This window comes from Eschrichtius robustus, chromosome 2 (assembly GCF_028021215.1).
Source record: "Eschrichtius robustus isolate mEscRob2 chromosome 2, mEscRob2.pri, whole genome shotgun sequence".
Lineage (NCBI taxonomy): Eukaryota > Metazoa > Chordata > Mammalia > Artiodactyla > Eschrichtiidae > Eschrichtius > Eschrichtius robustus.
In genome coordinates this window covers 98,114,727-98,141,031 of record NC_090825.1, presented here as the reverse complement: position 1 = coordinate 98,141,031, position 26,305 = coordinate 98,114,727, and the positions used below count along the sequence as shown (strand labels likewise).

Sequence of the window (26,305 nt, the reverse complement as noted above, 5' to 3'; positions counted from 1 at the left end):
TGAGACCCATACTGGACTTCTGACCTGTAGAACTGTAAAATAATAAATGTATGTTGTTTTAAACCCCTCAATTGCTGTTAATTTGTTGTGGCAGTAGTAGGAAATAATTACAGACGCTGAATGCTTGAACTAAGTGGATGGAAAGAAGATGGATTCAAGACTTAACACAGGCCCTGGAGACTAATGGGATGTGAGGGTTAAGGGAAAGAGAGTAATCTAGGTCGATTTATAGGGTTTCTGGATTGCCAGGCTCAGTCTTTGGTGGTGCCACCCAGTGCAGGGAGTGATAAAGGCAGGTCCTTTTAGGATTAAAAAGGTTTGTACACTCCCAGGCCTCCCCTACTCCTCAAAATCATTAGAAACAATCCCTGAAAGCCCATGGGCAGTGATATTTGTCACCACGAACTGAGAGTTCTAATAATGGATCTGCTCTGTGTAAGCTGGATACTTTGGACAAAGCACAAAGCCTTAATGAAACTTGGCTTCTTCTACTGTGTGAGATAGGAGCCCCATCTGTGTGATTGCTGGGGGAGTCAGCCAGGATGTCATGGTGTCTTGTAACCTCAACCCCAGTAACTTTCACCATTGCTTCATTTCAGTCTCCCTTGTCTCAAGCTGCACCCTGGAGCAGCAATCCCCAGAGATACTTCTACCTTTATAGATAAAGATTCTTTCATCTTTATCTCCATCATTCTACATCCCTACTGCAGCCTCTCATCCTTGGTCCTCACACTTTTTTTTTACCTCATGCAGACTTGCATTTCTCCCAGTTGGCTTCCTTTCCTACACAGCCTAACCCCAAGAGCCAATACCTCAGTCACTCACTGCTAGTGCCTCCTATTGCTTTACTACATTGTCCTTTCCTTCTACTACCTGGCAAATATTTTTAGCCATCCGCATTATTCATAAGCTCTACTTAAGAAGAACCAAAAAAATGTAAAACCTGATGCTCTGCAGATTCATGAGGATTTTCTCCGGCATCATGGATGGAAAGGAGAAGTGTGTTCCATCTTTATCCCTTTCCTCAGGACATCTTTTGCACCCCCAACCCCTCCTGCTCTTGATATATAATCTCACCTCCTATTTCAAAAATACACAGTGAACTTTTTTAAAAATTTATTTATTAATTATTTATTTATGGCTGTGTTGGGTCTTCATTGCTGTGTGCAGGCTTTCTCTAGTTGCGGTGAGTGGGGGCTACTCTTTGTTGCGGTGCGTGGGCTTCTCATTGCGGTGGCTTCTCTTGTTGTGGAGCATGGGCTCTAGGTGCAGGGGCTTCAGTAGTTGTGGCACACGGGCTTAGTTGCTCCATGGCATATGGGATCTTCCCAGACCAGCGCTCGAACCCATGTCCCCTGCATTGGCAGGCGGATTCTTAACCACTGCGCCACCAGGGAAGCCCCAAAGGAAATATATAGATCAATAGAGAATTTTCTCTACTTCCTACCCCAGCTACCAAAAATGCCATCTACATCAACAGTCACATTTACTTCCTTTCTCTCACGCCAGTGGATCAGAGCAAACCCATCCACCAGTTCTCTGGGTCCCCAAGGAGCCCTCCCTTCTATCTACAGGGGCCACATTCTGTTGAATATCCTTTCTTTTCTATCTTGGACCTCTCAATTTCTATGCTTCCCCCACAAAATATTGAAAAATGTTAAAATGATAAAATTTAAAAATCTCCATGAATCCTACCACCTTCTCTTACCGCAACCCTCTTTACTAGGGCCATCTAGACCTGAGTGACTACAGGAGCTGATAGCTGAAACGACTCAGAGTGGGCATTGCCTCAGCGCTTACTTTAGGAGGCCTGGTAAGGGGCCTCTACAATCCCAGGCAACTTGCATCATTGTCATGAAAGAACCACCAGTCTTTCTTCTCTCTAATAAAGATATTGGATTCCACCTTACTACACAGTGATAATATTTAGAAATTAATAAGATAATTACCTTTCCTATCTTACTTGGGCCAAAAGATACTTGGATCATTTCATTTTCAAACTAGCACTTGCGTACTTCCAGTTCAGAGTTGTAAAAAACATATAGAATCTAGGAAGCTCTTAATAACTAATCCATTATTCAATGGCTAATTATATTTTAAAATAATTGCAGCTGTCTCTGGATTAATTGAATCCTTTCAGACCATACCCCACCCCCCAAAAAACTCCCAAACCCTATAAATCACATGAAGTGGAGAGAGCTGTAACAAGAGCTGCATGCCAAAAATACCTCTGTGCCTACCTTCTATTTTTACTTCTGCCCAGTCGAAGGTTTAGGAACTAACATCAGACAGCTTAAAGTCAAAAAAAATCTTCTGACCCAGCTTCCTCTTGTACTCTTCTTTTGCTTCAAGCCTCTTCTCTGCTTACTCAGTGTCAGCCTCCTCTTTCTGAGTGTAAGGAAATAACTACATGGCACTGTGAAATGTACAATACAAATCTATGCATAAATACTCTGGGAGGAGAATGGAAGTGACTCACATTCCTTGGGGGAATGGAGAGGATTTCACAAAGGAGGTTCCATCCAACCAAGTCGAAAAGGATGAACTCAAGCCTGCCAGGCAGAAGGGCACTCCAGGCATCATGGAGAGAGAAGAAAGATACGGTCTAACATTTTCTGGCGCTAAAATCACTGAAGCAAGGATGTGCACCTTAAACACAGCCCACAGAAATATCTACTTGGCCTTTGTGCTTTAACTACATTTTCATGGGACTATATCAATGAACATGCCTGATTCAAAACATGGCTATAACTTCACCATCCTCTAAGGTCACTATCTGATTGTCTACTGCTTCAACTCTCTTCCCAGTCCCATTTCTTTTCAGAGCTTTATCATAACATGTAATCTTGTTCTTAGAGTAACAATATGGGTATGGTAAAGAGTACATTTTTCCTAACAGAAGTCAAGGTGCATACTGGGTAGGGTAGGAGAATTGTTCAATGTCATGCAAACTAGAAACTCGGGGATAGAACAAAAATCAAGATTTGGGGGTCAGTAATCTTTTCCTATTACTTCCATATACCTCAACCCCTACTCCTACCTATTATACACCACTAGTGATTATACCTTCATCATAGAGCATTTTTCACTTTTTTATTCAGAATTACTTACCTATGATAAGTTACTAAAATACACCTCTTCCTAAGAAAGTTTGCTAGAACTGTTGCCTGCATTAAAGGTAACTTCATCCACAGTCTTAGCCAGTTCGATCAGCCACCCCCTACATGAAACCAAGTTCTCTGCATATTTCCAGGTTTTCACCCCTTAAGCCATTCCTCTATAGAAAATATAGTGATGCCCCTATCCAGAACCCTTATTTTTCTGTGAGTGCACCACTGGATTCTTCATCTATGTGGGTTCTTCCTCACCTGAACTGTTTTCTTCTTTTTGACCATCTCAAATCTTACTTGAGCCTATCCCCAATACTACAAAGTCTATTTTTGTTTTGTCCTTAGCTGCATAATTCTACTCTGAAAGGCTTTTTCTACACATATGGGTCTAAATTCCTGGCTCTATCAATAGAGTTCTCTTCTATACTTACACCCATGAAATGCTAGCCCACGTTGGCAAGGCATTACTTGATTTTAAACAAAAAAGGCTCCCACCTTAGTCCTGGAATACTCGAAGCACAGCACCCTCCCCTAGTGGGTTCTGACTTCCACACTGTCCTCTTTCAATAGCCTCACTTCTTTCCCTCTCATTATCAACCTTCAGAGTAAAGAGCTGGTGTGCTAGTTATTTCCACGTACCTGTGCTTCCCCTCTGTGTGTGTGTACATGGGTCTGTTCATCTGTCTCCCTCTACATAAAAATGGCCACATGGATTTTTTAAAAATTTATTCAGTACTGTGGTGGATTGCAAATGGTCTCAGAATAAAGACACAGCCAAGGTTATGGCTGTTAAGTCCTTTTGTTAAGATCTCAGAAAGATTTTTGGGTGCACCATGTATACCGTTTTTGTGAGACACTAAGATTTCTAAGAATCTTAAGGTGGTATACCACAGCACCATACCACCTCACAGGGGGCCCAAGGTAGAGAAATAAAATACGGGTGTGGCTTTTGTCTAATGAGTGGCTTATAATTTAATATACAAGAAACCCACAACTTTTTTTTTTTTAGAAACCCACAACGTTTTAAAAAGCAATTTTACTAGATTGAACCACAGGGGACAGGACAGTACAAATGTAAAGAGGTCTTTGAACGCTCAAACTTCTCTATCCAGGAAAACAGGCTGAGAAAACTACCGTCAAAAATGCTGGGCCATTTTTATGGAAAAAGAATAACTTAAGGGTAGAAAAAAGCAGCCCAGAAGGTGGAGCCAAGAGCTGTAGAGAATTACTTGCAGGGAACAGGAGTACTCAAGGAACTGATGACATGTACCCAGCTAAACTCCAGAATCCCTCTGCACCAGGACCTACCATGTGACTTACTTTTCCTCTTTTAGAATGGGAGATAGCTATCCCCTCTCTGTCTCACCACTGTTACGTTTCACATGTGGGAGGCGCATAACTTGCCTCATTAGTTCATGGATCTTTAAACTGAGTACTATACTTAAGGAACCTCATTTAAGGAGCCACATATACACCTGAACCTGATTTAGACATCAGGACCCTGGGGTTCAAAAGCCTAACCCTGATGCAGTAATAGGATGAAAACATTGGAGTTTTTTGGGGGAGTGAGTGTTTTGCATGTGGGAGGAATAGATTTAAAAACTTTTAAAACACATATCCTGGGCTGATACACTGCACTGCTTAGATTCTGTTACAAAGGGCATACAGGAGTAAGGCATTTTCACTGTGGAAAGAAATGGGTTGTACCACCAAATTGTTTCTATCACCTATCTGTATTTGCAGTGGGAGAACATTAAGACATTTTTCTTGTTCCAAGGAGACTTGTGAAATAATGTCACACTGCAACTCTGTGTTAGCTCCCTTACAGGCCACAGACATACAGGAGACAACCAAGTAAGCAGAAGAAGAAAAGTCATAAAAAACTCAAAACAGATTTAGCTTTGAAAATAACTGTAGCAAAAGCCATACACATTTCTAAGGCTGACAGGTACATTTAACTAATCTATGTTCAACTTTTTCCAAGTACCCTGAAGGGTAACATCTTAACCTTTCTACTTAAGTAATATCAAGCATCAAAAATATCTCAACAATTCAAAGAGGAATATTCCTGACACAAGACCACTTCACTCAACAGAGCAGTTGCCAAAGTCGTTAAGTCCGTTTTGGTATGAAAATATGGCTTTTCTTCACCAACACATACACAACCATTTCTGGTATCATGTTACCAAGTGGGGTTTAAAGGAGTTTAGAAAAGTATTACCTCCTTCTTCCCTTCTCCCATGTTAAAGTTTTGCTTTGTATGTGTTCTTCCATACATATTTCTATGTTCCTACATATGTACTAAAACTATAGATTGAAAAAACCTGAAACAATACGGGATATAACACCTTTTACTTCGAAAATTTATCTCACCAACCTCTTTTCAGATGAACAGATACAAATCTAACATTCTTTTACCATTGAGAGAATATTCCATTGTATGGATGTACCAAAATTTATGCCACAATTTACCCACTAATTAACATTTAGATTTCCAGTTTTTTTGCTCCACCAGATGTCTCAATAAACACCCGTATACATATATTTTTATGCATAGGTGTTTTTATCTTAAAGGATAATCTCTCAAGATTGCTCAAAGTATGTTTTTCAATTTTAATATGTATCTAGGTAACTTTGTAGCAGTTTAGTTCTGCCAGCAATGTTTCACTGTGCCCACCCACTTCCTTGCATCTTCACCAAACTGATGTCACTGTGTTTTGACTTTATATTAATTTGATGGATGAACAGTGGTAACACATTTTTTTTTTCTTAAAGCATTCCTTTAACTATTAGTGAGGATGAACATACTTTGTGCTTGCTGACTTTTCCATGTCCTGTTCTGTGAATTGTGTGATTTCTCCATTACCTACCATTTTAAAATTCTCTTTGTATTAGGGACGTTAACATTTTTCCTATTCCTATACACATATTTCTTCTCGTCTACCTGTTCTTTTGACTGTGGTCTCTTGCAATATGACATTTAAACTCTTTGTTTAGTAAATATGTCTCTCTGGGTTTCCAACACTGTTATGAAAAGATCATCACCACTCTAAGGTTATACAAGGATTTTCTTTAAGTACGTATATTTCTGTATTTTGTTCCAGTTGTTGAGACTATTATGAGAAATTCCGCAACGGTTTTTTAAAAATTTTTTAAAGAGAAGAAATGAATTGGGGCAAGACAGAGAGAGCAAGAAAGGAGGATGGAATTAACTGTCCCATGATTCTACATAAGAAAAATCCTACATTTTAGAAAATGAGACTCACAATGTTGTGAATTCTTCCATCATTACAAAGCCTCATTCTCAGAAAGCACACAATTTAAAAAATGTATTTTGATGTATCCACTTCATTAGTGTGGATGAAATTTTACATATATTGTATATCATTTTATACTTAAACATACATTCCAACTACTTTTATTCTCACCTTTTTTGAATAATGCTTATTCATTAAGTTAAAGACTACAGAAAAGGAAGAACAGGGTATCTGGGAAAATTATGCAATTCTTCCTACATTAACCAAATACAAATACAGAAGTTCTCCAGTTTAAAATGTCACATACACTCAAGTCAACTAAAGTGGCATAAATACTACTTAAAACAATAGCATGCTAAAAATAGTTACTGCATGATTGTTTATTTAAAATATTATGACTCTGGATGTAAATACATATGGGCTTACATAATTTATTATTCATATAAACCCTCAATTAAAATGCTTAATTCTTCATCCACAATGTCTTTTTCCTAGTAAGCATAATAATACATTTTCTATCTCACTGAAAGTGTTTAAAGCCTTTTGAATCTTGATTCATGAAGAAATTACTGAGGAATAACTTAATATTAACTACATCAAACAATAGTATTGTTTGCAATGTTGTCACAGATTTCTCCATGGCAAAATAGTCACATGTCGTTATTGCACAATTTATAGGTACAGGTTATTATGTGCACATAAACTCTCTACATAATAACAGTGTCTTCACTGCAACTTGCTCAACACATTTAGAATTATGAATACAATTTACAAAATCTTTTAACAATATACTTTTAAAAGTATCCTGAGGATATTACAAAATTCATTTTACCAGCCCTTCATTTCTTTGCTTCATTTGACTCTTCAGTTTCCACGATAATAGCTTCCCATATTTTGTTACATAAAAATGTTCTATTAATATTCCTATTAACAAAATATATTTAAGCTAAATAGTATATAATTGTCCCTTAAACACTTAGTCCCATCTGCCTCCAGTCTTCTTGGTTAAAATCAAGTATTATCAAGTTTTCTATAATTCTGAATCAGAAAAGGTATAGCACAAAACAGACAGAAATAGGGTTAGCACATTTAAGTTAAAAGCATTGTGCATTTTTAATATTTTGGTCATATTTTATAATAAAATAATATATTTTGGCAAAAAATAATAAAATATAAGGCTTAGTTTATTATCTTTTAATGGTAGATCTGGCAGATATTTTATATTTGTAAATACTATCTATTTAATTTGACTGTTTTCACATTTGTTTCTAAAAACACTGCTATAAGGTTTTCAGAACTTTGAGACTAAAAGCACCTAAAAAATAAGAAATAAAATAAAATTTAAGTAAAATGTATGGTGCCTAAAAATCCTTTGACAAATTTATAAGCTTAAGTATCTCATATATGCCAACACAGAATCATTATTGCCTGCTAAGTCTTATCTGACTCAATGTAATCTTTAAAATAATAATTTGGAAGTTTTCCTGAAATTTATTTGAAAATTAGGATGGGAATTCAAAAATTAAAAAAAAAAAAAGGTGAAAAAAACAGTTGCAGAAAAAGTTGTTATTCTGGTGGCAGTAGTTGTTATGGCACAAAAACAAATGAAAAGACTTATAGTTTTCATGTATATATATATATATATATATATATACACACACACACACACACACACACACATATATATACATATATATATACACACACACACACACACAAAGTTCAAATAAGATGTGTAAGATACATTACATATATACACACACAACTTGGGCTCCAGAGGGGAAACTGATGAAAACTTTACATAACAAGGCATTTGGCTCACCTGTCACTAAAGTCCGAAAGACAGTGCTAATGGAGATGTTCATTATTTTTTGATTCTTACCCAAATATCAATCTATCATTAATTAAGAGAGGAGTGTGAGATGTGTAAGTTTGAAAAATGCAGTGAGACCGTGGTGAATTAAGTGATGACTGATGTGCAACTGCCTTTACATAAAGGGTATTTTTACTGTAAAACAAATTCATGCAGAGATATCTGCAGAAGAATTTATCAACAACAAGAAAACAAAACTCCTTTAACACTATGATATACTCACTATACTATAAATATGTATTATTACAGCATTACTTATACATTCTACTTTAGGCAATGTAGTCTAATTTTGAATGACCTTATTAATTTTTAAGGCATCAGTGCATCAAGGGCAAAGCTCCATAAAATAAATATGAAAACAAGAAAGCATTAGCTTATTTGTGGCATAGAGAGTGATCACTGTACATCATATGTGTTGGCCACTTCATGGAATAGGTGTAATAAATTATACATCTTACTGTTAAAATGTTACAGCATAAATTTCACATCATTTTTCAGCACTTCATTTAATGGGCTAAACTGGTCCGGCAGTATTCTCATTTTCATTGTTCCATCAGCTCCACATGAAAAAATGTGATTTGCAGGCCCTGTCTCAATTTGCATCACTCCGGTTCCAATATTTCTGAAAATGGATTGCCGAGCATGTTCATTGATAAAAGTGTGGAGAAGACTAAAGGTAGAGAGACTCCAAATCTGAAATGTATAACAACAAAATAAAAATTGGGTTGGACGATTACCTTAAAAATCCAAATGAAAGACTTACGTCTGTCTTCCTGTACAAATAAGGAATTTCTAAAACAAAAATGGAGAAAAATCTGTGTAGGCTTACAGTCATAACATTTTGATTCTGTATATGGTGTTGCAATTTTCCAAAGCTCTTTGATATTATCACATTCTTCAAAAATCAATCCAGTAAGAGAGGAGGTATTTTAAACCCTTCGTTGGAGACGAGAAAACTTAGGTACAAGGAGGTTAGGTGTACAATGCAACAGAAACTTGTAATGTTATAGGAACTACAATCAAGATTTCCTATCTCTCAGCAAAGTTTCTGTTGTGTAGTTGTAGAGTGGGGTAATTCTTTCTCCATAGTATACAGTACCCACCAAGGGATCAGAACCACTGGAAAGAGAAAAGTACCGAACACCTAGAGGCCTTCAGACCAGTCAAAACTATATTCCAGCTGCAAGATAAATTATTACAACTTTCTGATGTTTTCACATCACATTTTTAAAAATATTTCTTTGTTTTCCCTAAGAAATTCATTAATTCATATTACTCTAGACATGATTGTTAAATTGTAAGTCCTGAATACTACCTGATATACTATGAAATCTTATAACTTAATTAAATAATAAACCTCAGAATGAAAGTACAAACTAATCTAAAGAACTAATCTAAAACATCGTATGACTTATTCTAAACTGAGGGCAGTTCAAATAAGAAACTAGCTTCAAACTGGAAAAAAAAAAAAGAATTCTGTATGGCAGCTGGTGTATATATTTAAGAAAAACCTGTTTGAAATTCTTCAATTCTAGTTAATTTTTTCTGGCTGAGAATTATGAAAACAATATGGAAGTTCTAACAAAGCAGTCCAACTTACTTGTACTAAGTACTCACTAGCACTTAAATTAATGGATTCTAAGAAACTAGACTCCTCCAGTGGGTTGCTGACCATTAGAGTAACTTAGGCACTAGTCTTATCCCTGCAGAGCCTTCTGAGTGTAGCCAGAGAACCTTCCATCAAAACCACTATTTCTGTGTTCCAAAAATGCACATTCCTGAGCCTTGGACTTACCAAATGGGTATTTTTGGGATAGGACCTAGCAACAGTATTTCTGGAGTGGGATGCATTTTTAACAAGGTGCTTAACATTTTTAACAAGCTGCTTAACATTCAAACTTCTAAGTTTGAAACACAGTGGAGTTTGAGAAGGACTGTTACAGGCAGAGCTTATCCAGGTACATCAGAATTCTTGAATCAGGCACTGAGTTGTTGGATGCTGATACTATGAATGACAAAATGGGGAGAAATTTGGGATAAGGGAAAATGTCAGTATATCTCACAGCCCCTGAAACTGAATTCAGTAACTCTGAACATGGGGTCAAGACTAATTCTAATGTCTGAAATATGTTCATATCCATGGAAAATCCAGTTCTTTCGCATGCATTAGTTAAGCATATTTGAAAACAACTGAAAAACAGGCATTTTTCAAGTTAAATATTATTTTATTTCATTCATTAAAAGATTTATTAAATAGCAATTAACCTTGTTGACTACAAAGGAATTAATATTTCTATTATTTAAAGAGACTGGTATCATCAATATGATTAAAGATCTAAGGTTTCTAAAGATTTCTTTTCATAATGTAATAGATATTGTGGCATTACTGTATTTACCTTTATGTTGCCTTCAGCAGATCCTGTAACAAAGTACTCTTCAGTTGGATCAATAGCAATGGCTTTAACAGGAGAATCATGGCTCTGGAAAAGCTGCCTCTGCTGTCGTTGCCAAAGGTCAAAAGCACATGTATAGCCTTTTCTGCCACCTGATATTAGTAGCTGATGTTTTGGAGCATATGCTAAAACAGTGGCTCCGCTATCATGACAAGTAAAAGCTGGAAAAAAAAGTAAAAACTATTTAATAGTATAAGAAACAGACTTCTGGCTTTTGGCCAAGGTAGAATGACAGATTAGATTTGCCATCCTGCCTAAAACAATTAAAATATTCAAATGATATACAGGGAACAATGGTTTGAGACACCGGTCACTAAGCAATGAAGAATGATCTTTGCAAAATGGGAAGCAAACTGGGTGACCCACATAACTGCCCCAGCTTATCGCCTATAGAGTATTTTCTGGCCGTGGCATAAGAAAGGGGAACCCAAGTTGATCTGGGCTCCTACTTCCACCAGCCATACTGGGAAAAAACCCTCATAATTCACAAGGCATTGTATAGAGTACTGAGAAGGGTACTGCCTCAATATGGGGGCAAAATTAGCCCTGTACCAAATACGGCTTTTAACACAGCCACCCCCCTCCCCCAAATCTAACTGTTTCCAAGTAACTTAGTCCCAGAGCAGAGCTCAAAAATATTTACACAATACAAAAATAATCAGCACCTAACAAGGAAAAATTCACAATGCTTGGCATCTAATAAAGAATTACCAGGCATGCAAAGAAGCAGAAAGCACCCATAAGGACAAGAAAATCCATCAACTGAAACTACCCAGAAATGACATAGTTGACAGAAGTAGTAAATCCTTATTAATTTCCTTAAATTAAAAGTCATTATAGGTGTATTCCCAAGATGCTGGATTTTGTCTGGATCTAAATGTATACCATAGGTGAATTGTTTAACCTAAGTCTCAGTTTCATCACTTGTAAAAGAGGAGATAATACCACCTGCCTAATAGGTATGTGTGAGGATGAAACTAATTAATATATTTAAAGCATGTACAGTACCTGGCATATACTAAGTACTCAATACAATGTTGTTATTATTCTTGTAAGAATCTAAATAGGGCTTCCCTGGTGGCGCAGTGGTTGAGAATCTGCCTGCCAATGCAGGGGACACGGGTTCGAGCCCTGGTCTGGGAAGATCCCACATGCCATGGAGCAACTAGGCCCGTGAGCCACAGCTACTGAGCCTGCGCGTCTGGAGTGCTCCGCAACAAGAGAGGCCGCGATAGTGAGAGGCCCGCGCACCGCGATGAAGAGTGGCCCCCACTTGCCGCAACTAGAGAAAGCCCTCGCACAGAAACGAAGACCCAACACAGCCATAAATAAATAAATAATTCCCATTAAAAAAAAAAAATCACTTTTACTTTATGAATTTGTGATTCATAAAATGCTTTCAAAACTTACCATGGACTAAACTATTGGCAGGTGCTACAAGAGTGTCCCACAAACATATGTTTCTGGAAAAAAAAAAAAAAGATTACTTATTGAATGACATAAGAAGTTAAAAACAGAATAAAAATAAGTATGTCTCACATTATATAATGATAAAGGTATCAATACAGAAAGCATATTACACTTGTTAACATATACGCACCCAATACAGGAGCACCTAAATATATAAAGCAAATACTAATAGACATAAAGAGAGAAATAGACAATAATACAGTAATAGTAGGGGATTTTAACACCCCCCTAACATCAATGAACAGATCATCCAGAGAGAAAGTAAGGTAATAGTGGTGTTAAGTGACACAATAGACCAGCTGAACTTAAATGATATGTACAGAATATTACACCCCAAAACAGCAGAATGCACATTCTTTTCAAGCACACATGGAATGTTCTCCAGAATATATTACATACTAGGTCACAAAACAAGCCTCAACAAATTTAAGAGGATAGAAATTGTATCAAGCATGTTTTTCTGACCACAATAGTAAGAAGCTAAAAATTAACTCCAGAAGGAAAAATGGAAAGAAAAAACCCAAACACGTGGAGACTAAACAACATGCTACTAAAAAAACAATGGGTCAATGACAAAATCAAAGAGGAAATCAAAAAGGACCTTGAGACAAATGTAAATGGAAAAACAACATCCCCAAATCTATGGGATGCAGCAAAAGCAATTCTAAGAGAGAAGTTCATAGCAATACAGGCCTTCTCAAATAAACAACACAACCTACCACTTACCACCTAAAAGAATTAGAAAAAGAACAAACAAAGCCAAAAGTCAGCAGAAGGAAGAAAATAATTAAGATCAGAGAGGAAATAAACAAAATAGAGATTAAAAAAACCAACAAAAACAATCAATGAAAGCAAGAGCTGATTTTTTGAAAAGAAAACAAAACTGACAAACCTTTATCCAGCACATCAAGAAGAAGAGAGAAGACCCAAATAAACAAAATAAGAAATGAAAGAGGAGAAATAACAACCGACACCAAAGAGATACAAAGAATTATAATACTATTAACAGTTATATGCCAACAAATTGGACAACCTAGAAGAAATGGACAAGTTTCTAGAAACATACAGCCTGCCAATTTGAACAGACTGATCACTAGAAGCGAAAATGAATCTGTAAGGGAAAAAAAACAAAACAAAACCCAACTGCCGGGAAACAAAAGTCCAGGACCAGACAGGGGAATTCTACTAAACATATGAAGAACAAACACTTATCCTTCTTAAACCATTCCAAAAAACTGAAGAGGAGGGAACACTCCTAAATTCATTCTACAAGGCCACCATTACCCTGATACCAAAACCAAAGACACTACAAAAAAAGAATATTACAGGCCAATATCTTTGATAACTACAGATACAAAAATCCTCAACAAAATATATCAGCAAACCAAATCCAACAATACATAAAAAGCATCATACACCATGATCAAGTTGGATTTATTCCAGGGTCACAAGGATAGTTCAACATTTGCAAATCAATAAATGTAATACATTACATTAACAAAAGGAAAGATAAAAATCACATGATCATCTCAAAAGATGCAGAAAAACTGTCTACTGAGATGTCCATTCATGATAAAAACTTTCATCAAAGTGTGTATAGAGAGAACATTCCTCAACATAATAAAGGCCATTTAAATCCACAGCCAACATCATATTCAACAGTGAAAAGCTGAAAGCCTGCCCACTAAATTCAGAAACAAGACAAGGACGTCCACTCTCTCCACTTTATTTAACATGGTACTGGAAGTCCTAGCCACAGCAAACAGACAAGAAAAAGAAATAAAAGGTATCTAAATTGGAAGAGAAGGGGACTTCCCTGTTGGTCCAGTGGGTAAGACTCCATGTTCCCAATGCAGGGGGCCTGGGTTTGATCTCTGCTCAGGGAACTAGATATCACATGCATGACACAACTAAGAGTCTGCATGCCACAACTAAGAGTCCACATGCCGCAACTAAGTGTCCGCATGCCGCAACTAATAAGTCCACGTGCCGCAACTAAAGATCCCGCATGTCACAACTAAGAAGTTTGCATGACACAACTAAGAAGTCCACATGCCACAACTAAAAGCCGGTGAAGCCAAAGTAAATAAATAAATATTTTTTTAATTAAAAACAAAAAAAATTGGAAGGGAAGAAGTAAAACTGTCACTATTTGCAGATGACATGATACTTTAGACAGAAAACCCTAAAGTCTTCACCCCCCAAATTTAGAATAAATGAATTCAGCAAGGTTGCAGGATACAAGATTAATTTTTTAAAAATCTGCATTTTTATACACTAATAATGAAATATGAGAAAAAGAAATTAAAACACAACCTGTTTAAGATCACATCAACAAGAATAAATACCTAGGGATAAACTTAACCAAGGAGGTGAAAGACCTATACTCTGAAATATAAAACACTGATGAAGGAAACCGAAGATAATACAAAGAAATGGAAAGATATCTTGTGCTCTCGGATTGGAAGATTAATATTGTTAAATTGGCCACACTACTCAAAGCAATCTACAGATTTAATGCGATCACCATCAAAATACCCATGGCATTTTTCACAGAACGAGAACAAAATAATCCTAAAATTCACATGGAATCACAAAAGACCCTGAATTGCCAAAGCAATGTTGAGAAAGAAGAATAGAGCTGGAAGAATCACACTCCCTGACTTCAGACTATACTACATAGCTACAGTAATCAAAACAGTGTGGTACTGCCACAAGAACAGACACATACATCAGTGGAACAGAACAGAGACCCCAGGAATAAACCCAAGCATTTATGGTCAATTAATCTATGACAAAGATGGCAAGAATATACAATGAAGAAAAGACAGTCTCTTCAACAAGTGGTGGTGGAAAAACTGGACAGCCACGTATAAAATAATGAGATTATTAGAACATTCCTGTTCACCATATACAAAAATAAACTCAAAATGGTGTAAAGACCTAAATGTAAGAATGGAAAATCATAAACCTCCTAGAAGAGAACATAGGCAATACACTCTATGACATAAATTGCAGCAGTATTTTCTTAGATCAGTCTCCTAAGGCAAAAGAAATAAACAAATGGGACCTAATTAAAGCTTTTGCACAGCAAAGGAAATCATCAACAAAACGAAAAGACAACCTACTGAATGGGAGAAAATATTTGCAAATGATGTGACTGACAAGGGGTTAAAACCTAAAATATATATACAGTTCATACAACTCAATATAAAAAAAAAAACTCAATAAAAAAATGGGCAGAAGATCTGAATAGACAATTTCCCAAGGAAGACATACAGATGCCCAACAGGCACATGAAAAGATTCTCAACATCACTCATTATTAGAGAAATGCAAATCAAAACAAAAATGAGTTATCACCTCACACTAGTCAGAATGGCCATCATCAAAAAATCTACAAACAATAAATGCTAGAGACGGTGTGGAGAAAATGGAACCTTTGTACACTGTTGGTGGAAATGTAAATTGGTGCAACCACTGTGGAAAACAATATGGAGGTTCCTCAAAAAACTAAAAATAGAACTACCATATGATCCAGCAATTCTACTCCTGGGTACATATCTGGAAAAAATGAAAATACTAATTTGAAAAGATACATGCATCCAAATGTTCACAGCAGCACTATTTACAATAGCCAAGACATGGAAGCAACCCAGGTGCCCATCAACAGATGACTGGATTAAGAAGATGTGACACACACACACACACACACACACAGTAAAATATTACTCAGCCATAAAAAAGAATGAAATACTGCCATTTGCAGCAATGTAGATGGACCTAGAGAATATTATGCTAAGTGAAATAAATAAGACAGAAAAAGACAAATACTATATGACATAACTTACATGTGGAATCTAAAAACAAATACAAATGACTGTATATACAAAACAGAAACAGACTCACAGATATAGAAAACTTGTGGTTACCAAAGAGGGGAAGACAGGTGAGTGACATATTAGGAATATGGAATTAATAGATACAAACTACTATATATAAAATAGATAAGCAACAAGGATATACTGTATAGCATAGGGAATTATAACAATTATCTTGTAATAACCTATAATGAAGTATAATCTGCAAAAATACTGAATCACCATGCTGTATACCTGTAACTGATATAATGTTGTAAATCAAGTATACGTCAATTAAAAAAAGCAGTATGTCTCACTATAGCTCACTTGAACCTTGCTCACACAGAAAGTTCTTAAATTTATAAAGCATCAAATACAAGTAACCAATATATTTATGTATGATTAATTTGTAGACAAAAATTTAAAAAACTAATAGCTTCCCAAACTAAGTAACTTTAGATTAACATGTAATTACAAGGAATACTATACGAAGTCTGAATACGGAAACTACTTTTTGTATTCACTGATTTTCTAATCTAACAGTCCAACTCCCATACATAAATAGCAGGACACACCGAATTTTCTTGAGTACAAACAAAACTTATTCCTACTACAAAAGGGAGCAGCTTCTACTCCATTCTGTGAATTACAAAGGAGGCACCAATACGTACAAGAATTTCTATGAAAAATGGGCTGAAAACTCCATATTCCTAAAATTCCCACTTTGAGTGTAAAGTGAGGCCTCAAGACGAACACAAAAGCTCAGCAACCTCAGAAGGCCTTAATCTCAGAACTCAGCTGTAGAAGGGAAGTAAAAACTGTGCCTGGACATGGAGGGAGGAGACTTTTTTTTTTGCATATTTAACCTATTTGGGGAGATGGGGACGGGCTGTCACTTACTAGTTATTATACAACTAACATGTCTTTCTCAGCTTCTTGTGTTCTTACTGTGAAACATTGATAATGCGATATAATAAAGCTGTGGTGAGGATTTAACTAAATAGCATGGCCAATAAATAATACTCTTTTTATTTTTTTTTTGGCCTCAAGCTTTCTTAATACATAGCAAATAATATGGAGGAAAAACTCTACCAACAATCAAATTCTTTTATCCTACACTAAAGTCTTAACATTAGAATACTAAAAATCCAGAAGGAATGGATTTTGTCTTTAATGTCACCAGAATTTCTTTAGCTTTACAATTAAAACACTAAAAAAGCTCTAAGAAACAAGTCTCTTTAAATAAAAATATTTAAAGGTGTAATTATGAAAACATTATTGAGATATAAGGACATCAAGCAATTAAAAATAAAGCTTAGCTATACATACACAGACTTCAATTTCAGTTATAATCTCTTACCTATTGTCAGTTGAAAGACCAGCTGTAGCTATCAGAGAGGAGGAACTAACGAAGACAAAATCATTGGCTGTTTTGTTATGACACTGCCAAGTCTGGAATGGTTATAAACAACACACATTTATTGCTGTCACAAACAATTTTATAAGCACGTAGATGTATTAATCAAAAAGTGATCATGTAATTTGTGGCTTACTTAAATCCTTGTGTTCTTTCCCCCACAGACTGTAGAAAAGTTGCAAGAGTAATACAGAGAACTCTCCTACACCCTTTACCCCGATTCACCAATGTTTACCTTTTTGGCACATTTGTTTTGCCTCTTCTCTTTCATACACACACACACACACACACAAACACAACTTTCCCTGAACCATTTAAATAAGATGCATACGTTATGACCTTTTATGACCTCTGCTTTTGTTCAACCAAAAGTTCAAAGGGAAACAAAAGGTTAACTTCAAACATTTTTCTTAGAATACTTGTGAAAATTTTTGTCTTAGAAAACAAAAACTAGAATTTTAGATGATCTCAGACTGAATTATTTATTTTCAGAAATATTTAAGCTTTCAAATACTTTTTCAAATATGTGAACAAAAAATATTACTAATAGTCAACAAATTAGAAAATTTACAATGTTTCTCAATATTCCATCAAACAATAACAAACTACTATGAGAGGTTTAGTCAGTTATAAAGGCTTCCAAGTTATGTCTGTTCAGATGTTTCTCTTCAATAAAAAATAAAATTTTAAAATATGTCAAAATCATCATATGAAAAAGTTTTCCTTTGAGTCACTTCCCCATTGCCCCCAACCACCACTGCAGCTGGCCTAGATGATATGTCTTTAAAACAAAATCTACTTTAATCCCCCAAAGCAAATAATGTTCGTTATTAATCCAATTTGTCTTTTTAGAAGTTTTAAAAAAAAGGCAGTCCCCTAAGAAACATAAACTTGTACAGTTGACCCTTGAACAACACAGGTTTGAACTGCATGGGTCCACTGATACACAGATTTTTTTCAATAAATACATACTACAGTACTACACGATCCAAGGTTAGTTGAATCTGTGGATGCAGGACCATGGATATGGAGGGCTGACTGCAAAGTTATATGCAGATTTTCAACTTGGGGGCGGGGTGAGGTGTCCAGTGTCCCTAACCCCTGTGTTGTTCAAGGCCCACCTGTACATTTAATCTGCTGCCTGAATGAAAATAGGAGGAAAAATAAATATTTTTTCAAGGTACCCTCACCAACACTCCCTACTTGCTTTCACTTAGACCAGTACTTTATTCTAGCATTTAACCTTGGGTGAATTACTGGAATTTTAACCCATATTCTTAATTTTTTTCTTGATAGATATTGCTTAGTCCTGTAAAGGGCTTCACTAAAGAATCTATCAAATATAAATTCAGTGTTCTATGAAGCTGCGGAAGGTTCACTAAACCTGTGTGGTCCTGAATAGAGATGTATCATTTTTTTTTTTTTTTTTAAGAGATGGGCAAGAAAATAGCACCAGCTATAGGATACCCTTTCTACTTTGTTCATAAGGGATAATAACTGCAGAAAAACAACCAGATGCACTGGTCTGTTGATCATTCTTTTTAGGTATCACAGACACTGCCATTTCGTGAGGCTAGAAAAGGGCTTGAGTAACCCATGGGTTGCATGGGTCTCCGGAGGTACCATGTTGGTTCTATACAGGTTTCTTTCTTTCTTTTTTTTACATCTTTTTATTTTATTTATCCCTTGACTAATCATTGCATTTTTAATTAATTTTACTACTTTGGTCTTTATCAAGTGACTAATCCATTAGCTTTATTATTTATTTACATTTTCTGGTGAGATTTTTTTACTTTTCTTTTTTTTTTCTTCCTTTCAGTTTTGAGAAATGATTGACATGCAGCACTGCATAAGTTTAAGGAGTACAGCATAATGTTCTGGCTTACATACATCATGAAATGATTACTACAATAAGTTTAGTAACATCCATCACCTCGCATAGATATAAAATGAAAGAAAAAGAAAAAATATTTTTCCTTGTTCCAAAAATGCTTAGAATTTACTCTCTTAACAACTTTCATATATAACATGTAGCCGTGTTGATTATGTTAATCATGTTGTACATTACATACCCAGTACTTACTCATCTTTTAGCTGGAAGTTTGTACCTTCTGACTGCCTCCATCCAATTTCCCCTCTCCACCCCTGCCTCTGAGTAACCACAAATCTGATCTCCCCTTGCCATCAGAACCAGGTACTTTCATACAGGTTTATTTTCCAAGTTACCAGAGACTAAGGATTTTTATACCTCACAGTGTAATTTTCAACATAATACAAAGACAGAAACTTAGAGTAAAGTGATTGAATACACAGGACTAGACAGATTTTATATTTTGGCTTTGATATTTCTTGCAAGTATATATTCTTGGTTTCTTGAAAATAAAAATTCAAAAAATTTTAAAGGTAGGAATTCTTGGCTTACCAGGTATGGCTTAGGCATACTTCCAGTAACTGGACAACATTTCCAGTTTGTTTGATACAAACTTAAATATCCATCAGCATCAACTATTCCAAACTTAGAGGAAAAAAAATATTTAAAAGTATTTAATACAAATAAAAAAGCACATATTTACCCTTACCCTCACTGTGAATCTCATATTTTAACTCTTAAACATTTGACTGATAAGTTGCTTGACTTTTCACTTCACCTATGCATGGATCTAGTCCAGAAAAACATTTAGCTATTACTTTAAAAAATTCCAGGGTGGCTATAAAGGAAACTAACATCAGACACTCAATTTATTATACTAACCGACAGCAGAGTCTGTATATTCTCTGTAAGTACTCCAAAAATAGGATACTGGATTTACACATTAAGCCATGTGACAAAGTTTTAGCATATACAAGATAAAAAACTGTTCATCTTAAAAAAGACAAAGTAAGGACTTCCAGAGATATACAACAAGGAAAACATGTAAACAACAGCAGAAAATGAAACAAAGTTTATCACAGTAAAGGAATTACACTATGGAAACTCAGAGCAGTTTGACTGGAAAGATGACAAAATAATCCAGTAAGGGAGTATATGATACAGATCTTAAAATAAAACAAATGTCTAATTCAGACTCCTGCCCTCTCCCATCTACAGATATAACAACTATTAACAATTTGATAGTGTTCCCTTTCAGATTTTTTCTATGAATATTCAAACATTCATACATACAAGGATACAAGGTTTTTTTAAAATTATGATAATATACAGTTCTACAATTACATTTTTTACTTATTATAGCCATTTTTTCACATTTGTATGTATAAATCTACCTCATTCTTGTGCTGTGTAGTATTACACTATATAGTTGCATTGTAACTTTTTAAAGCTTTTCCCTATAGAATTTCCAATTTTTCCTATAATAAAAAGTGCTGCTTTGAACATTCTTGCATATACACCTCTGAGTATTTATATAGGATAGACATCTAGAAAAGAAAAAGCTCTGTCAAAGGGCATCATTTAATATTGGTAGGTGAAGCCAAAATTAAATCCTAAGTGGTAACATCAATTTACACACCCATTTTTCTTACACATTAGTCAACACTGCATACTACAAAATTATAATATTTGTCGATGAACAGAAATAAAGTCTCATTTTAATGTGTGTTTCTTCAGTTATTAGTGAGGGTTATTGGCCATGCATAGGGTTTTGTTTGTTTTTTGGTTTTTTGGTAAATTGTTCACATTCTTTGTCTTCTTTTTCATTGTCTTCTTACAAAATTGACTGACAGGACTAATAGTAGGAATATTAATCCATTGTTTACTATTTTTGTTACAGATATTTTTCCGACGTTTATCCTTTCTATGGTTTATCCTATGTTTTCTGGAGTAGGTTTAGGTACGTTCTTCAGAAAGGGTATATGGAATGTGCTAATTCTCTGCATACTTAAAAATGTGTTTATTTTGCCACCAAATTTAAATGACAGTTTGGACAGACATCGACCCCATTCCTTATCCATCAGAATTCTGTGAATACTGTTCTACTGTCTATTTGTAACCTCTCTTTTTGAGGAGGCCGATGCCATTAATTTTAGATAGGGGGGTGGAGAGGTTGTAAGCAATCATTTTTACCCCTACTCCTTCCTAGAAGCTCTCTTTATCCTTCACAGTTAAAAAAAACAAAAATCAAATAATCAGGCTGTGTCTAGGCATGTGCTGTTTCTCAATACTTCTGCCTAGTACTTGGTAGGCGCTTCTTTTTCTAAAATTCCATGTTTTGCTTTGGGGAAATTTTTATTTTATTATTCCTTTTAATATAATGTTTCTCTTCCATCACCTTTTTTCTTCTTCTGATGTATCTTTTAAATGTCTTTTATAAATTCTCCTGGGTCTAGTCTCAATTTATTTCTTGGGTTATTTTCACCATGGGATAAATTCCAAATTTGTACTAACCAGTCACAAACTTGATTTTCAAATACTTCCATTCTGCTATTCAGCCCTTGTAATCGGTAGTTCTTCTACTCTCCTAATTTTGGGGAATCATGTTTTTAATTTCCAAAAATTCTTTACTGTTCTACTGCCTTTGGTTCATAGAATCCCGTTCTTGTTTTACAATGTAGGATCTTCCTAAATCCAAGGAATTATTCCTCACAGGTCATTTTTTTCTGCTAAATGCTCCCTTTTAGCCTCTTGGTTTTTCTGCAATGTCCAATGGCTTTTGACAAAATGATCAGCATTACTGTGATATACTGTAGTATGAGTTACCTGTTCCATTTACTCCAGTAGGCTTCCCTACTAAGGGAGATAGCACGCTTAGGTGTTGTGCTCTTGGGCACCATCATGGCTGAGGTGAATCAACAGTAAGCTGACTGCCTGTCAAAGAGACTTGGGCAGACAATAAGGAAGTTTGTTGTGCCTTAAAATAGCCTACATAGAAGGTTGTAGTGAGTGTAAAATCTATAAAATAACTCCGAGTGTAGAAGGACTTGAATGCCACACTAAAGAATATGGGCTTTTGGATACAATGAGGAGGCTGCAGGTTCTTGAAAAGGACAATATGATCTCACCTATAGTGTAGTTATATAATTATGCTATTTGTTCTTTTTTCTTTTACGGCTGCACCACACAGCTTGTGGAATCTTAGTTCCCCGACCAGGGATCAAACCCACGCACTCGGCAGTGAAAGCACGTGAGTCCTAACCACTGAACCGCCAGGGAATTCCCTATGCTATTTGTTATATAACTTTGTTGACAACATGAAGAATGCATTAGAGAGATAGGGTCAAAGTACAGAGATTAGTTAGGAACAATGTAACATTGACAACCAAAGTGGAAAAATATGAGCACATAAGTGGTATTGATAGGTTATACAGCTGAAAGTACAGTAGAATTCTAAAGGCTTTTAGATTAAATCCCCTTAATTTCCCATTAAGAAGCAAAGAATGTTGCTAATTGGTATTAAGAAATTATATGCTCTCAATTTTGTTTCATAACTACATGAAAAATTATCATTGACTTCTGTGAAATGATAAGAGCCATCTGATAAATGTGGTAGGCAAAAAGGTTGCAGCACACCATGACACAAGTAACACGTAAGGAGGGTGGAAGGTTTGGAGGTTGAGGGAAAACGAAAGGCAAGATGAACCATCAGCTAGGGCCTGTGTGAATGTTTTTAGTGAAGCATGGCCCTGAAGACAAAGAGCAGGCTGATTTCCCCTTCAGTAGTTGTTTAAAGTGCTAGTAAGATAAGAGAAGCAGAGAGAGGCAGTTTGAGGAAAGGAGGATTACAGGAAGTGAAGCCGGTAAGAGCCGGGTTGGCAAACTTTTATTAAAAGGCCCATATAGTAAATATTTTAGGCTTGCCAGCTATAGTCTTTGTTCTCCTGAACTCTGTTGCAGTACTGGGAAAATAATCATAGAAAACAAATAATGAATGGGTTAGCTGTGTCCCAATATAACTTTATTTACAAAACAGGTGGCTAGGCTGTAGTTTGTCAACACCCTGTTCTAGAGCAGTGCTTCTCAAAACTTTAATGTTGTGTACAAATCACAAGAGTATCTGGCTAAAATGCAGATGGTGATTTGATAGGTCTGGACTACAGTCAATAATCTGCATTTCTAATCAACTTCCAGATGTTACTTACTACTTGGTACTTGACCATACTTTGAGTAGGTCCCAGAGGGTAAAGTAAGCAGATGTATTTAATAAAAAATGTGTAATATAAGATGGTCCTATAATCATTTGGTCCTTAAGCATCATATAAGAGAATTTTAATGGACATGTATATAATGTCTTTCCAGGAAGAACCAAGTGAATTTAAGTTTTTTTTTTTTTTTTTTTTTTTAACCCTAATTCTTATTATTGCACATATCTTGTGAGGTTTTTTGTGGTTTTTTAAGCACATCCCCAGAGACTAAACATTGTCTCTTCCCAGAGGATGACATCACATTTCTTTTCCAGAAGAAAGAATTGTCCAAATTAGATTATCTTTAATTAGTCTAATCTTATGAGCCATTCCATAAAGTTTATCGCACCCGTGCTGGCACCATGTTACAAGATTCTTATTGAATGAACTAATCTTTCCCCACGGAAATGATGCTTATAAACAATGTTGCTGATTCCTTTATTACAATAAAGATTTCCTTCTCTGAAGCTTCAGGTTTCAATAACTGTTTTATGGTTCTCGGTAATATCGGATGACTTTGCTTTAATGAGAATGTTGACTTATTCTGAATTTCACTTGTTACTGAGTTATTCTACTGCAAAGTGTCTTCACAGTGAGAAAAGGCAAATAATTAAATTTAAATAATTACAATTTTTAAATAATTTACAAGTTTCAGAAAATTTCATCTTTATAAACTGTAATTCAGGATAATGTTATTTCTTGTTTTATCATAAGGACCATCCTGAATTTAAGTTTTGAGAGGAACTTCTTTAAAAAGAATTCATATAGATGGATTAATACTTCACCATTAGCTCATTGAGCTGTTCTTTTCAGAAATCCAAGTGAGTAATATTCATAAACCTTTAACGAAATCAAACCATTTTCCCTATTTACATTTCTATATACTACCTTATTTCCTTGATAGTTAAATCTCATTCTTGTAACTCTTGAATTGCCACCAGATCGGAAACAGGTTATTTGTTGAGAATGGCCCCATTCGAACATTCTCACACTTCCATCTTGAGCTCCTGTCAGATCTGCATTATAAGAGGGAAAAAATTGCAAATTTATTTCAGGAATCTTTGGCAAATTTATTTTTTAATCCAATGTGAAAATCTTTATGGAAGAAATATCTAAGAAATGAATCATAGTCAATTCACATGAATTTACCTTTGTATGAAATTTCACTTGAATACTCTCAATCTTAAAAACAGATAATTACATGGTGTTCTTTCATCTGACAGAACATATCCTCACACAAAACAACAGAAGCAATTAAATCAGACCTCTATAAACTTTATTTCCTTTTGAAATTATCTCAGTTACGTTTTAATAGCCTTTAGTAGATAACGTTTATGATAAAGAATCAAATTCTTGGAATTACTTAACTTTGTATGGTGACAGACGGTAACTAGACTTATCATGGTGATCATTTTGTAATTATAAAAATATTGAATCACTATGTTGTACACCTGAGATGAACACAATACTTTAATAAGTCAACTGTATTAAAAAAAAAAAAAACTTGGGATTTTCTTTTTTTCACACACACACACACACACACACACACACACACACACACACTGTATTTTATTTTTACAAGAGATAAATAAACTGACACCAAGCATTGTAAATGCATGACCACAACAAAAGCAACAATGACTGCAATTACCAAACATGAAACACACTCGTACTATGCCATAATATTGACATTCAGTCCAGTAATCCTCCACTGTAACAGCTCCTTTACTTTGCACTGAAAATTGATTTGTATATTTTTTGCCTCTGAGTCCTTGTGGGATTTTTTATTTTTTAAATTCAAACAGAAAGTCACAAAAATTATAATCATCCTCATCAGTTCACTCAGTCCCATGTAATTAATTTTTTTTTTCATCTTGATCTTTTGTTAGCACTTTTATGAATTCATCAGTTTTCCATTAGAGTTCTGAAAATGCTTATTTATTCAGTTCAGCAGTATAAAATCTTGGGATTTTTAACAGCCAATTCTTATCAGTCATACTACTGATGTTTAAATTTATGCATTTTTCTCTGAAAAAAAGATTGTAGAAGGTCTTGAAAGTCATGCTAAAAAACTCATTTCTAATAGTTATCGTGACTGATCTGGTATCTCAAATATATGTTATCTGTTTCATTAAGGAATATGAACAAACTAAATAATTATTAAATTCTTTACTTTACCATTTACTAATTGTGTGTTACTAGGAAACTTACTTAATCTCCCTGAGCCTATTTCCTTCTAGTAAAAGGTATATAAGTCACTATAATAGTGATATATATCATTAATGATACATAAGTCACTGGACAGTTCTGAGAAGTAAATGAGATAATTCATATAAATCATTCAGAAATATGCCTAACATATAGGGCTAAATTTACATTAAGAATAGTTATCAGTATTAATGTGGTACAGAGGTAGTGAGAAATTATATTAATGTATGTAAAAGTAAAGTATCTAGCACATTGCTGGTCATACATTAGTCAACTTTCCCTCATTCATTTCCAAGTAATTAAAATAAAGGAGCTTCAACTGTTTTGACATGCTTTAACACTGGGCTGGGATGGAAGGGTGGGTAGAATTTCTTGAGACTAGGGATGTTAATTCTATCCCCCCTCTCCTCTATAGTCTTGCCTAGCTTAATCAAAAAAATAAATTGGACTAGATGCATTTAAAAACCACTCAAGTTTTTCTATTATTTATGGTTTTATTTAATTTATTTGAAAAAAATCCCTAATTATTAGTAGCTCACAG

General features: G+C 35.1%; 1 protein-coding gene across 2 annotated transcripts in view; it reads right to left on the bottom strand.

Moving 5' to 3' along the window:
• Positions 1-7,929: 7,929 nt before the first annotated feature.
• The window catches only part of DMXL1 (Dmx like 1), a 131,063-nt gene continuing 112,687 nt past the window's right edge, over positions 7,930-26,305 (bottom strand). For both annotated transcript variants that reach the window (XM_068535756.1, XM_068535757.1), the window contains 6 exons: positions 24,445-24,572; positions 19,862-19,954; positions 17,383-17,474; positions 12,104-12,156; positions 10,637-10,854; positions 7,930-8,933 (listed from right to left, as the gene is read on the bottom strand). In XM_068535756.1, coding sequence (XP_068391857.1) covers positions 8,709-8,933; positions 10,637-10,854; positions 12,104-12,156; positions 17,383-17,474; positions 19,862-19,954; positions 24,445-24,572 — 809 coding nt within the window. In that variant the 3' untranslated portion in view covers positions 7,930-8,708. The remainder of the gene's footprint in view (positions 8,934-10,636; positions 10,855-12,103; positions 12,157-17,382; positions 17,475-19,861; positions 19,955-24,444; positions 24,573-26,305) is intronic.